Genomic DNA, 14,572 nt, shown 5'->3' with positions numbered 1-14,572 from the left:
TTGTTTCCCATCTATAAGCCCCCTGCAGATAATTCTTGTAAATGCTTGATTACTAATTTGTAAAAAGGTGTTATTATCTCTATTGTTGGACCAGTATCTTCCTTTTCTAGCAATTCAGTGAACCACCCCATATTATACTTTACTAAGGCAGCCGTTACATGGGCTCCCCATAGGGCAGTCTGAGTGTGTTTTAGCACATATGCCCACTTTAACCGTGGTACCGTTTCAAAGCTATTGGTCTATCATCGGTGGGTGGACAGGTATCCCGGTATTGCAGCCATGACAACCCAGTTGTGAAGATAATCACACAATATGAGAGATACCAAAAGATTTATATGATAATATTTAAAAATAACTAAGTGCACAAGGCATAATATGTTAAGGGTAAGAGTTTAATACCTTATAATATCGGTGTAGAAACACCATAGATAACTCTTAAGAAATCCTTGTGCATTTAGTTATTTTTAAATATTATCATATAAACCTTTTGGCATCTCTCATATTGTGTGATTCGAGGTAGTGCAATACCATGGCAACTCGTTGTGAAGGAAGAGCACAAAATGAGATACAGAGCAAATGATGCCACCCACATTACCATCGTAGTTTCTTAAGAGTTACCTATGGTGTATCTACATCGATATTATATAGGTATAAAGTGCTAAGTATTATAGATTTAAAAATGGCAATGTGATCATTTGCATTACAATTTTTTTTTAAAGAGTAACTATTTGAAAATACAAATACGATGATTTAGAGTTAAGATGAACATAGAACTTGTTAGCCAGAAAAAAAAAAAAAAATTCAATAAGATATACTGATACGCACTCACATTACAAATTTAAATCTGCAAAAATCACTCTAGTGTAACCATACTTTTTAATAAGTTATTAAAAAAAAAAACTGTCACAGTTATGAGCATATAGTTGCATTGATAAATACATAAAGTCATAAATCATATGTTATTGGCAAAATTTAATTTCAACTATGCAACTAGTTGGGGTGGGGGGATTGACAAAAGAAATAACTATCAGAAGTTTGATAAAAAAAAATGTTTTTTAATTTAATTTGCATCGATCTTTTTTTATCAACTTGCATATGCATGTAACTCTTTAGTACATGGGTTGGAACAGGCCACACTTGTAGATATGTTTCCTAAAATCTTAAGAAAACTGGTGAAATTAAAAAATTATATATTTGAATTGATGTTTATCAAATTATTGTTAGCATTTTTTTTTTTTTTTCATGTCTGATATTTTTACATATTCCTTTGCTAGATTTTTGAGATGATGGATGCTAAATCAAGGCTTGATTGTATGAAAGAAATTGCCCTTTTACAGGTAAATATTAAGAGTTTTTTTAAAATTTTATGGTAGAATATAAATAATTTAGGGCACACAGCTAATATCACAGAATGAACTATACAAAGAGTTCACAGGAGAGACTGCTTCTACAGGGATGGGATACACTTAAATAGAAAGGGTGCAAGAATGTTTGCTGATGCTATCGAGGAAGTGTTAGGTGGGTCGGAAAACTGCAAGATTTGGGGGATACAAGGACTAATAGATTAACAGTAGCCACTGGCAGAGGTGAAAGTGATTCTTGCACTGCTTCTATTGGAATGAGCCGCAGCCTGGAAAATAAGATACAGGATATTTCAGAGACTGCTGGGAATCATTGGGGGTACAAGTAAACACATGGGTTGTGTTAGGGTAGCTAAGAAAAAGAACAGGTGCATGTATACTTGCGTGCACACCAATGCTAGGAGATTAGTAAATAAATTTGATGAATTTGAGGTATTGCTCAAAACATCAAAGGCAGATATTGTGGGGATTTCAGAAACGTGGTGTCACACAGATATAAGGAATGCAGAACTGGAATTTGGGGAGTACAATGTCTACAGAAGGGATAGAAAGGATAGGAGAGGTTATGCTATTAGTTAAGAAATACATAAAATCCAAGGAAGTGAAGCCAGTCGACACTGCTGGACAGTGCAGTGTCGAGTCAGTTTGGTGTGACATAAGCATTGGGAGATCAAAATTGAGAGTACGAGTGTGCTAGGCGCCTCCGTAGCCAGGTGGGAAGGAGCAGCAGTGCATAGCACATGCTTCTTGATTAGACCGGGGTTCGAGCCCGTCACCACCAAATACGGAGGATGTGGAAAGGTCAGAGAATGACCACCGCATATCCCGGAGCAATATGGCCTTAGTTGCTAATGCTCCTAAAAACCAAAAATAACTAACTAACTAACGAGTGTGCTATAGGCCTAATGACTCTGATGAGTATAATAAGAAATTGTACAGGGAAATAGAGTGGGCCAGTAAATCAGAGAGTCTTATAATGGGGGATTTTAATTTCCCAGATATTGACTGGAATTTGGGGCCTGGTCACTCACACACTAGCAAGGCTTTTGTGGATTTCTTGGATGATTGTTTTCTACATCAGCATGTTCGGGAGGCAACTAGAGGGAGTAATACTCTTGATTTGGTTATCAGTAGTGATTCTTCATGCATTAAGAATCTGCAGGTAAATGAACCACTAGGTGGCAGTGATCACAGTGTGCTGAAGTGGGATTTACTCAAAGAGGTAACTACCATTAGGAGTAAAGGGAAGGGTTATTGCTTTCGTAAAGGCGACTACAATGGACTGAGACAGTATTTAAATTCTATACAGTGGGACCAACTGATGATGTTACCAACAGCAAATTCAAAATGGGAAGCATTCAAAGAACTTATCTTGGAAGCTACTAGGCTTTACATACCAACTAAGAAATATTGTTCAAGGTTTAGGCCTAAGTGGATGTCAGATGAACTAATGAGACGTATGGCAGAGAAGAAAAATGCATGGGATACATAAAAATTAACACGTGACACAGAAGCCTATGATAGATACAAGTTGATCTGTAACCAAGTTACAAAGGAGGTTAGGCAGGCGAAGGCAGATTACGAGAAATCTTTGGCAAGGGATGCAAAGAAAAACAGCAAAGAGTTCTTTAATTATGTAAACTCTAGAAGGAAGGGGATGAATCAGATTGGTCCACTTGATATCGATGGGTCAACTGTTGATGATCCTGCTCAGGTAGCTAACAAACTAAATGAATATTTTGCATCGATATTCATACATGAGGAGTTATTCAGCGAGGAGAATGCCAGAGGTGTATTCAACTCTGGCAGTAAGCTAGAGAATCTCGTAATAACTGAGAGTAAGGTGGAGGAGAAATTGTTGAAGATAAATACAAGAAAGGCATCTGGGGTGGATGGGATCTATCCAGTTATATTAAAGGAGGCAGTAAAGGAAGTAAGCAGATCCTTAGCCATAATTATGAGAGCTTCCTTGGACTCAGGGGAAGTACCCATGGACTGGAGATGTGCAAATGTGACCCCAATTCACAAAGGAGGATCAAAAGGCAACACAAGTAATTATAGACCTGTTAGTTTAACTTCTGTTCCCGGAAAATTAATGGAGGCACTAGTTAAAGAAGCATTGCAGGATCATCTAGACAAGACTGCAGTTATAGCTCAGACACAGCATGGTTTTGTTAAGAGGAAGTCTTGCCTGACCAATTTGATTGGATACTATGATGCAGTCACAAAAGAACTGGATGCAGGGAATAACTTTGATATTATATACTTGGATCTTAGAAAAACTTTTGATACTGTTGCACATGGAAGACTGCTGCACAAATTGGAGCAGTGTGGCATTGGAGGCAAATTGCTGCTATGGATAAAGGGGTTGGTTGAGGGAGAGAAGACAGAGAGTGGTAATCAATGGACACTGCTCATTGTGGACTAATGTTATTAGTGGAGTCCCTCAGGGTTCAGTATTGGGTCCATTATTGTTTTCTGTATTTATAAATGATATTGATGATGGTATATCAAGCTTAATGTTCAAGTTTGCACACAATACGAAGGTTATCAGGGTTGTCAAGGACACTACTGACACTATGCTACTGCAACAGGATCTGGAAAGGTTGAGCAGATGGGCTGAGAGGTGGCAAATGAAGTTTTTAACATTGACAAATGTAAAGTACTACATATGGGGAAACAGCAACGTATCAACTCTGTGGTACTACACTGACAGTGGTAGAGAATGAAAGGGACCTGGGTTTTCTGAGCAGTGTAGATGGGCTGCAAGAGTAGCTCATGGTGTATTGTCGATGATATATAGGAATTTTTCTAGCAGGGATAAGGGGGTGATTATTCCCTTGTATAAGGCAATGGTCAGGCCACACCTAGAGTACTGTATACAGGTCTGGAGGCCTCATTTCAAGAAGGATGTAGGGATGCTGGAACGAGTACAGAGAAGGGCAACAAGATTGGTGAATGGAACAAAGGGGTGCTCTTAAGAAGAAAGGCTTAAGTTTTGCAAATTACAGTGTCTGGAGACTAGGCACCAGCGAGGTGATCTGATTGAGGTGTATAAAGCCTTGATTGGTTTGAGCATGCTCAGTGCTGATGGGATTCTTCCTCTTGCTCAGAAAAATCACCTGAGAGGGCATAAATTCAAATTGAGAAAAGACAGATGTAGGATAGACGTGAGGAAATTTGCCTTTAGCCAGCGGGTTGGTTGGTGGAACAGACTTCCATCCCTTGTCGTGGAAGTTGATAGCCTAAATAAGTTTAAGGCTCAGCTGGACAGGTATCTCGAACGAACAGAGGGGTGAAGTGGAAGTGGTTATTTTTTATTTATTTTTTTTTTGGCTGATGCTACATAAGCTTGCTTTCTTGCATCACATGCCTCTACTAATGCTAATGCTAAGAGCTACAGTTACATGCCTTTCTTATGAAGAGATTGGCAAACAGAACAAAATAACTTTTGATTAAAGAGGCTTAGTACAATGGCAATCTCTCTTTCTCTCTCTCTCTCTCTCTCTCATATAAGACCATGGAATACTTGTGTCCATGTATGGAGACCTTATCTAAAAAAAGATATTTAGCTTCTTGCATGCATGATTAAATCAACAAAATGGCGATTGTATGAGGAAAGACTCAATTTTATGGGCTACAGAACTTGGTAACCAGGCACCTTAGAGGGGGACCTGATTGAAGTTTATAAGGCTCTGAGAGGGATTAGTAAAATGAGAGAAGGTGAAATTTTCACTGTTAAAAAGAATTCCAGAACTAGGGGCCATATTTTCAAATAATAAATAAAGAGGTTTTAGACTAGATTGTAGGAAGTTTTTCTTTTAGCTAGTGAGTTGTTGATTACTGGAATAAGTTGCCTCCGCAGGTAGTTAAGGCTGATAATTTGAAAAAATTCAAAGGTCGCCTTTGATAGTTACCTACATGAGTAGAGAAGTGCATAATTTGTATTTTATAATTTTCTTTTTTTTTTTTTTTGTTGGTGCAGCAAAAGACTGTGGCTTCCTTTCACCATACTTCTATATTAATACTAATAATATAAGGTTATCACACAATAAGCTTCCATAGTATTACACTACTAATGAGTAATATCTCACAGAGAGAGAGGGAGAGGGGGAGCATTCCGAACTAGATAGCATTAGATTAGTATAGTTTAGTATATTATATAATATTGTCAATTAATCAGTAAAATCTATTAATCTTGTTAAACTTCATTGTCAATTAAATATGTACTTTTTAACTAAATACATATAACGACTTAGATTTTACAAACGTAACATAATTAAAATTAATGCATAACTTGATACGGAAGTTATATAAATGGAACACGTAGATAATACTCGATACTGAAAAATATATATAGATATATAGTGTTATAACTGTGTTGGGATACAAGTTTAGGGTTGTAATTTTGTACTGAAATTGAAATTTTATTGAAATTTAAATCATGTTTAAATCATGTTAATTAAATCATGGTGTTTGTGGAGCAATCGGGTATGGGACATGATATTGCCATGGGGATGTCTTTATGTGTGCGCAATGTAAGGAGTGTAAGGAAATCAGGCAACAACTCAGCGTTGTTATGGGCCTATATGAGAGCTTAAAGGATAGGGTGGATGCCCTCGAAGGATCTAAATTATATATGAGAGCTTAAAGGACAGGGTGGATGACCTCGAAGGATCTAAATTGAGGGGCCCATGAAGCTCTCAGCTGCCCACATCAATGCCAGAGCTTGCACTTGATCATCACGCAACATAGCGGCAACCCCCAAGACAGAATGTGCTGTCCCACAGGAACTAGTAGTTGTTGGTGACTCTATTGTCAAGGAAACGGGGAACATGGTATGTAAAAAGGATAGGTGGAACAGGACTAGGGTATGTCTGCCAGGGGCCAAGGTTGGTGACGTTGTAGAGCGGATATCATCTTTTAAGGGCACAAAAGGTGATGTTGTTGTACATGTTGGCACTAATGATATTAAGAGTAGGAGACCGGCGGAATAACTTAACAAGTACAGGTCACAGTTGAAAAAAAGCCGTGAATTAGGTTTGAATTTGAAAGTGTCTGCAATTCTGCCCAGACATGATAGGAGGGAGTATATGATAAGAGCCTTGTCGATCAATTCGGCCTGGAAAGATTGTGCAAGGCTCAAGGGGTAGAATTTTTTTTCAGCCTGGACTGTACTTGTTAACAGGAGAGATTGCTTCTACAGGGATGGAATACACTTAAATAGAAAGAGTGCAAGAATGTTTGCTGATGCTATCGAGGCAGTGTTAGGTGGGTTGGAAAACTGCTAGCTTGGGGGGATACAAGGACTAATAGATTAACAGTAGCCTCTGGCAGAGGTGAAAGTGATTTTTGCACTGCTTCTATTGTAATGAGCAGCAGCCTGGAAAACAAGATGCAGGGTAGTTCAGAGACTGCTGGGAGTCATTGCGGTACAAGTAAATACATGGGTTGTGTTAGAGTAGCTAAGAATAGGAACAGGTGCATGTATACTTGTGTGTACACCAATGCTAGGAGTTTGGTAAATAAATTTGATAAATTTGAGATGTTGCTCAAAACATCAAAGGCAGATATTGTTGGGATATCAGAGACGTGGTGTCATGCAGATATAAGGAAGGCAGAACTAGAATTTGGGTAGTACAATGTGTACAGACAGGATAGGAAGGGAGGAGGGGTTATGCTATTAGTTAAGAAACACATAAAATCCAAGGAAGTGAAGCCAGTCCACATCGCTGGAGAGAGTGCAGTGTCGAGTCAATTTGGTGTGACCTAAGCATTGGGAGATCAAAATTGAGAGTAGGAGTGTGTTGTGGGGGTTGGGCTGGGGGATTTTAATTTCCCAGATATTGACCGGAATTTGTGGTTGGTCACTCACACACTAGCAAGACATTCTGGATTTTTTGGATGATTGTTTTCTCCATCGTTATGTTTGGGAGGCAACTAGAGGGAGTAATACTCTTGATCTGATTATCAGTAGTGATTCTTCATGCATTAAGAATCTGCTGATAAAGGAACCACTAGGTGGCAGTGATCACAGTGTGCTGAAGTGGGATTTATTCAAAGAGATAACTATCATCAGGGGTAAAGGGAAGGGTTTTTGCTTTCATAAAGGTGACTACGAAGGTCTGAGACAGTACTTAAATTCTATACAGTGGGACCCACTGATGATGTTACCAACAGCAAATTCAAAATGGGAAGCATTCAAAGAAATTATCTTGGAAGCTACTAGGCTTTACTGGTGCCTCCGTAGCCAGGTGGGCAGGAGCAGCAGTGCATTGCACACACTTCTTGATTAGATCAGGGTTCGAGCCTGTGACCACCAAGTGCGGAAAGGTCAGGGAATGACCACCGAAGCAATATGGCCTTAGTTGCTAATGCTCCTAAAAACCAAATAACAACAACAACTAAGCTTTACATACCAACTAAGAAATATTGTTCAAGGTTTAGGCATAAATGAATGTCAGATGAACTAATGAGACATATAGCAGAGAAGAAAAATGCATGCGATACATATAAATTAACACATGACACAGAAGCCTATGATAGATATAAGCTGGTCTGTAACCAAGTCACAAAGGTGATTAGGCAGGCAAAGTCAGATTATGAGAAATCCTCGGCAAAGGATGCAAATAAAAACAGAAAACAGTTCTTTACCTATGTAAACTCTAGAAGGAAAGGGATGAATCAGATTGGTTCACTGGATATTGATGGTTCAACTGTTGATGATTCTGCTCAGGTGGCTAACAAACTAAACAAGTATTTTGCATCTACATTCACACATGAGGAGTTATTCAGGACGGAGAATGCCAGAGGTGAAGTAAATTCTGGCAGTGAACCAAATGATTTTGTAATAACTGAGAGGAAAGTGGAGGAGACATTTTTGAGGATAAACATAAAAAAGGCACCTGGGGTGGATGGGATCTAACCAGTTATATTAAAGGAGGCAGCAAAGGAAGTAAGCAAACCCTTAGCCATAATTATGAAAGCTTCTTTGGACTCAGGGGAGGTACCCATAGACTGGAGATGTGCAAATATGACCCCAATTCACAAAGAAGGATCAAAGGCTGACCCAAGTAATTATAGACCTGTGAGTTTAACTTCTGTTCCAGGAAAATTAATGGAGGCACTGGTTAAAGAAGCACTGCTGCATCATCTAGACAAGACTTCAGTTATAGCTCGGACACAGCATAGTTTTGTTAAGGGAAAGTCTTGCCTGACCAATTTGATTGGATACTATGATGCAGTCACAAAAGAACTGAATGCAGGGAATAACTTTGATATTATATATTTGGATCTTAGAAAGGCTTTTGATGCTGTTGCACATGAAAGACTGCTGCACAAATTAGAGCAGTATGGCATTGGAGGCAAATTGCTGCTATGGATAAAGGGATGTTTGAGGGGGAGAAGACAGAGAATGTAATCAATGGACACTGCTCATTGTGGACTAATGTTATTAGTGGAGTCCCTCGGGGTTCAGTGTTGGGTCCATTGTTGTTTTCTGTATTTATATATGATGGTATATTAAGCTTAATGTCCAAGTTTGCAGATGATACAAAGGTTGGCAGGGTTGTCAAGGATACTACTGACAGTATCCTGCTGCAACAGGATCTGGAAAGGTTGAGCAGATGGGCGGAGAGGTGGCAAATGAAGTTTAACATTGACAAATGTAAAGTACTACATATGGGAAACAGTAACCCCAGATCAACGTATCAACTCTGTGGTACTACACTGACAGTGGTAGAGAATGAAAAGGACCTGGGGGTAATTGTGCAGGTAGATATGACATTTTCTGAGCAGTGCAGATGGGCTGCAAGAGTAACTCATGGTGTCTTGTCAATGATATACAGGAATTTTTCTAGCAGGGATAAGGAGTGATTATTCCCTTGTATAAGGCAATGGTCAGGCCACACTTTGAGTACCGTGAGACTTTGTATACAGGTCTGGAGGCCTCATTTCAAGAAGGATGTAGAGCAGGTGGAAAGAGTACAGAGAAGGGCAACAAGATTTGTGAATGGAACAAAGGGTTGCTCTTACGAAGGAAGGCTTAAGTTTTGCTAATTACAGTGTCTGGAGACTAGGCACCAGCGAGGTGATCTGGTAGAGGTGTATAAAGCCTTGAATGGTTTGAGCATGCTCAATGCTGACGGGATTCTTCCTCTTGCTCAGAATAATCATCTGAGAGGGCATAAATTCAAATTGAGGAAAGACAGATATAGGATAGATGTGCGGAAATTTGCCTTTAGCCAGCATGTAGTTGGTTGGTGGAACAGACTTCCATCCCTTGTTGTGGAAGTTGATAGCCTAAATAAATTTAAGGCTGAGCTGGACAGGTATTTCGAATGAACGAATTCTAAGAAACCCCAAAGACTACTGAACCCTTCCAAATGCTCATAAAACATAAGATCTTAATGGAATTGTTAGAAAAACCAGGTACTAATGTAGAATATCCAATCCTAAAGAATTAGGTTTTTAAGGTCTCATTAACAAACAATTGTTTGGAATTTATTAATCTGAAATTAATTTTTGCATTATTATTATTTTTTTATTTATTTATTTATTTTTTTTTTTTTGTATGCAGGTAGCAGTCAGCACCTCTTCAGCATTACTTGTTGCTTGAATTGTTTCTTGGGTCAACCATATTTAAGACATTTTTTTGTTGAATCTCCTAACAATCCTTTTACAGTACAGTAGTGTTTAATTTTGTAAATCATTAAAAAATTAATATTTGAAAGCTTACTGTATATATTCTGGTGTGCAAGTCAACTTTGCTTTTCTTCCCCCAGAAAATTTATGCTAACCATATATTTGCTGTATGTCTACTCCCTTTTTGCAGTCATTTTTTTGCATCTTGCATAGTGTGGATTACAGTAAAATCTGTGTTGATAAACACAGATTTTACACTGTCTACTTTTTAATTATTTCTTTTTCTGCTCTTTCTTTTAAAAATTTACATCTTATTAATGTGCATAATAAACCATGAAAAAAGTACTAATCCATTGTTAGGTTACGAAACCAAAACATACAGGCATAGGTGATAATGTAACTCAACATCACTTTTATTAATGCTATACTTGTAAAGAGACTTAGAGGGAAACAGGCATTCTGTGCGTTATCAGACACGCATTCTAAAACACTGATGGATCCAATATCTTTCTATTTCAGCAGATTTAGGAGAAGTCCGTTTGGCCTGCCTCCCTAAAATCCACTCATGCACACCTTCTCGATGGTAAGCCCTGTTACGTCACTTAGGTGGCAACGAACGTGTAGAGTGGTTCTCTTCAAGACGCCTGGTCAGCGTAAAGAGGAAAAGACCAAACCATCCAGCAATGAGAGCACAACAATACAAATGGCCCTCAGTCCCCAGCAGCTTTCACTCTCCCTCTTACGGCAGCGAGAGGATCAGAGTGGAAGCAGAGGGTGCTAAGAATCTCTGGGTACGACCAGGCTGCCATGCATGGAAGCTGAACTTGGCCTGTTATAACGTAACAACACTCATCGGTGAAGACAGGATATTAGAGCTGGAAAAGGAATTAGAAAATGTGAATTGGAATATATCATCTGTTTGGCCGAAAAAAGAAGAAATGAATCACTTATAAGTTTATCAAGTGGAAATCTGCTGTGCACCAATAGAAACAGTGAAAGGAGTGAAGGTGGCGTTGGCTTTTTGGTACATAAAGATATAAAAAACAACATTTTGGAATTCAAAAGTACGTCACCATGGATGTCAAGATTGCTACTCAGGATTTCTAAGAGGTAAAAGCTAAAGGTTATAATGATTTATGCACCAACATCAAGCCATGATGATGAAGAGGTTGAAGAAATGTATACAGAAATTGAGTCTTCTAGATGAGCAGAAAACCCACTTCACTATCATTATGGGGGACTTCAATGCTAAGGTTGGAAAGAGACAAAACAGTGCAGAAAGGGGAAGATAGGAAATTTTGGAATTGGTGAAAGAAATGAAAGAGGTGAAAGACTTGTGGAATTTGCAGAATCTCGAGGATTGTTAGTAATGAACTCTTTTTTTTCAAGAAAAGGGTGAACAGAAAGTGGACATGGAAGAGCCCAAATGGATTAACAACTAATGAAATAGACCATCCTCACTAACAGAAGATATATTCGGAATGATGTTACTGTCCTAAACAAGGTAAACGTTGGAAGTGATCACAGAATGGTAAGATGCACACTTGAAATAGATGTAAGAAAGGAAAAAAACTGACTCGAGTAAATAATACAAAGGTGTTTGAAATAACAAGAGGAGAAAAAGCAGTATGTACTGGAACTTAAGAACAGGTTTGAGTTTTTGCAGACTGCTCAGGACCAAGATATCGACGAGGAATGTTACAACTTTCTGAAAGTGATAAAGCCCAAGAAACCTACAAGTAAAAAGAAATCCAAAGAAGAAAAAATTAGTCAAGAAGCATTTGTCATGATAAACTGAAGACAACAAATGAAGAGCAAGGTAAACACTGACAAGGAGAAAATTGAGTATACTGAGTTATGCAAAGCCATTAGAAAGAGACTCAGAGAGGATATAAGAAGATGTAACACAAGAAAAGTAGAACGAGCATTAAGGGAAAACAAAGGATTTTAATCAGCCGCCAGGTGTACTTATAAATAGCAGTGAAGGCATAATTCAAATAGATTTAGACTACTATAGAGAATTATACAAGGAGCAAGGGAATGATGCCAGCAGTGGGGAAGATGGATTACAAATTAGTAACACATATGACATACCCGATAGATGGTGACCAGGCTGATCACGCTGACCAGGCGTCTTCAAGATGCCTGGTCAGCGCGAAGAGGAAAAGACCAAACCCTCCAGCAATGAGAGCACAACAATACAAATGGCCCTCAGTCCCCAGCAGCTTTCACTCTCCCTCTTACAGCAGCGAGAGGATCAGAGTGGAGGCAGAGGGTGCTAAGAATCTCTGGGTACGACCAGGCTGCCATGCACGGAAATTGAACTTGGCCTGTTATAACGTACGATCACTCATCGGTGAAGATAGGATATTAGAGCTGGAAAAGGAATTAGAAAATGTGAATTGGAATATCATCGGTTTGGCTGAAACAAGAAGAAGAAATGAATCACTTATAAGTTTATCAAGTGGAAATCTGCTGTACACCAATGGAAACAGTGAAAGGAGTGAAGGTGGAGTTGGGTTTCTGGTCCATAAAGATTTTAAAAACAACATTTTGGAATTCAAAAGTACATCACCAAGGGTGTCAAGACTAATACTCAAGATTTCTAAGAGGTACAAGCTAAAGATTATAATGATTTATGCACCAACATCGAGCCATGATGATGAAGAGGTTGAAGAAATGTACACTGAAATTGAGAGTCTTCTAGATGAGCAGAAAACCCACTACACTATTATTATGGGGGACTTCAATGCTAAGGTTGGAAAAAGGCAAAACAGCGCAGAAAGAGGAACTATAGGAAATTTTGGAATTGGTGAAAGAAATGAAAGAGGTGAAAGACTTGTGGAATTTGCAGAATCTCAAGGAATGTCAGTAATGAACACTTTTTTCAAGAAAAGGGTGAAGAGAAAGTGGACATGGAAGAGTCCAAATGGATTAACAACTAGTTAATCCATTTGGATTAATCCATTTGGATCCAATTAATGAATCGACTTCATCCTCACTAACAGAAGATATATTGTGAATGATGTTACCGTCCTGAATAAGGTAAATGTTGGAAGTGATCACAGAATGGTAAGATGTAGGAAAGGAAAGGAAAAAACTGACTCGAGTAAATAATACAAAGGTCTTTGAAATAACAGAGGAGGAGAAAAAGCAGTATGTACAGGAACTTAAGAACAAGTTTGAGCTTCTGCAGACTGCTCAGGACCAAGATATCGACGAGGAATATTACAACTTTCTGAAAGTGATAAAGCCCAAGAAACCTATAGGGAAACAGAAATCCAAATAAGAAAAAATTAGTCAAGAAACACTTGTCATGATGAACCAAAGACGACAAATGAAGAGCAAGAAAAACACTGACAGGGAGAAAATTGAGTATACTGAGTTATGCAAAGCCATTAGAAAGAGACTCAGAGAGGACATAACAAGATTTAACACAAGAAAAGTAGAACAAGCATTAAGAGAAAACAAAGGATTTAAATCAGCAGCCATGAGCAGGAACACAGAAAGACAAATGATACTGAAACTGAAGAATAGTGACGGTGTACTTATAAACAGCAGAGAAGGCATAATTCAAATAGCAGAAGACTACTATAGAGAATTATACAAGGAGCGAGGGAATGATACCAGCAGTGGGGAAGATGGATTGCAAAGTAGCAACACATACGACATACCCGATATTCTTCCTGATGAGGTAGAACATGCATTGAAGAAAATGAAGAATCGGAAAGCCCCGGGGGAAGATGAAGTTACTGTAGAGTTGTTAAAATTGGGAGGAAGAGACATAACACAAAAACTGGCAAGGCTCTTCACAAAGCATTAGAAAAGGTGTGATGCCTATGCAGTGGAATAATGCAATCATAGTTTTGCTGCATAAGAAAGGAGATAAATCAGAAATTGGAAATTATAGACCAATTAGCTTGTTATCCCATATCTACAAGTTGTTCACAAGGGTCATTACTAACAGATTAGAAAGAATACTTGATGAGAATCAACCGAAAGAGCAAGCTGGCTTTAGGACAGGATTCTCAACTATGGATCACCTTCACGTAATATCACAGCTAATGGAGAAAGCAAATGAATATAAAACACCATTATGCCTGGCATTTTGTGGATTATGAAAGGGCATTTGATAATACAGCATAAGGCACTGTTTCGGGCACTGGAAAGACATGGCATAGATACCCTATATATTATGATTTTGAAGAAAATATACGAGAATGCTAACTCCTTTATTGGACTGGACAAAGACAGTATATGAAATTTAAAGTTTAGAGTTCGAAAGGCAGCTGTAAACAACATATCTCTGAAGTTGTTTACAGTTGCCCTTGAGGGAGCTTTAAGAAGATTAGACTGGTCACAGAAAGGGGTAAATGTGAATGGAGGGTACCTAAACCATTTACAATTTGCAGATGACATTGTGGTCATAAGCCACGATTCCAAAGAATTAGAGGAAAATCTTAGTGAGTTATGCAGAGTTAGTAAGGATTTTGGACTAAAGATGAATATGGCTAAAACAAAAGTAATGATGAACAAGTATGCCACAGAAAGGGATATAATGATTGAAG

General features: G+C 38.5%; 1 protein-coding gene across 1 annotated transcript in view; it reads left to right on the top strand.

Annotated features, from left to right (window-relative positions):
- The window catches only part of LOC150080861 (serine/threonine-protein kinase Nek7-like), a 137,780-nt gene that overhangs the window by 45,437 nt on the left and 77,771 nt on the right, over positions 1-14,572 (top strand). Inside the window, exon 3 of the mRNA XM_090380844.1 lies at positions 1,275-1,337. Coding sequence (XP_090236970.1) covers positions 1,275-1,337 — 63 coding nt within the window. The remainder of the gene's footprint in view (positions 1-1,274; positions 1,338-14,572) is intronic.

Source organism: Mastigoproctus giganteus, chromosome 9 (genome assembly GCF_048544385.1).
Source record: "Mastigoproctus giganteus isolate SK-2022 chromosome 9, ASM4854438v1, whole genome shotgun sequence".
Classification (NCBI taxonomy): domain Eukaryota; kingdom Metazoa; phylum Arthropoda; class Arachnida; order Uropygi; family Thelyphonidae; genus Mastigoproctus; species Mastigoproctus giganteus.
Note: the sequence above shows the minus strand (reverse complement) of the source record. Positions and strands in the feature narration are given on the sequence as shown.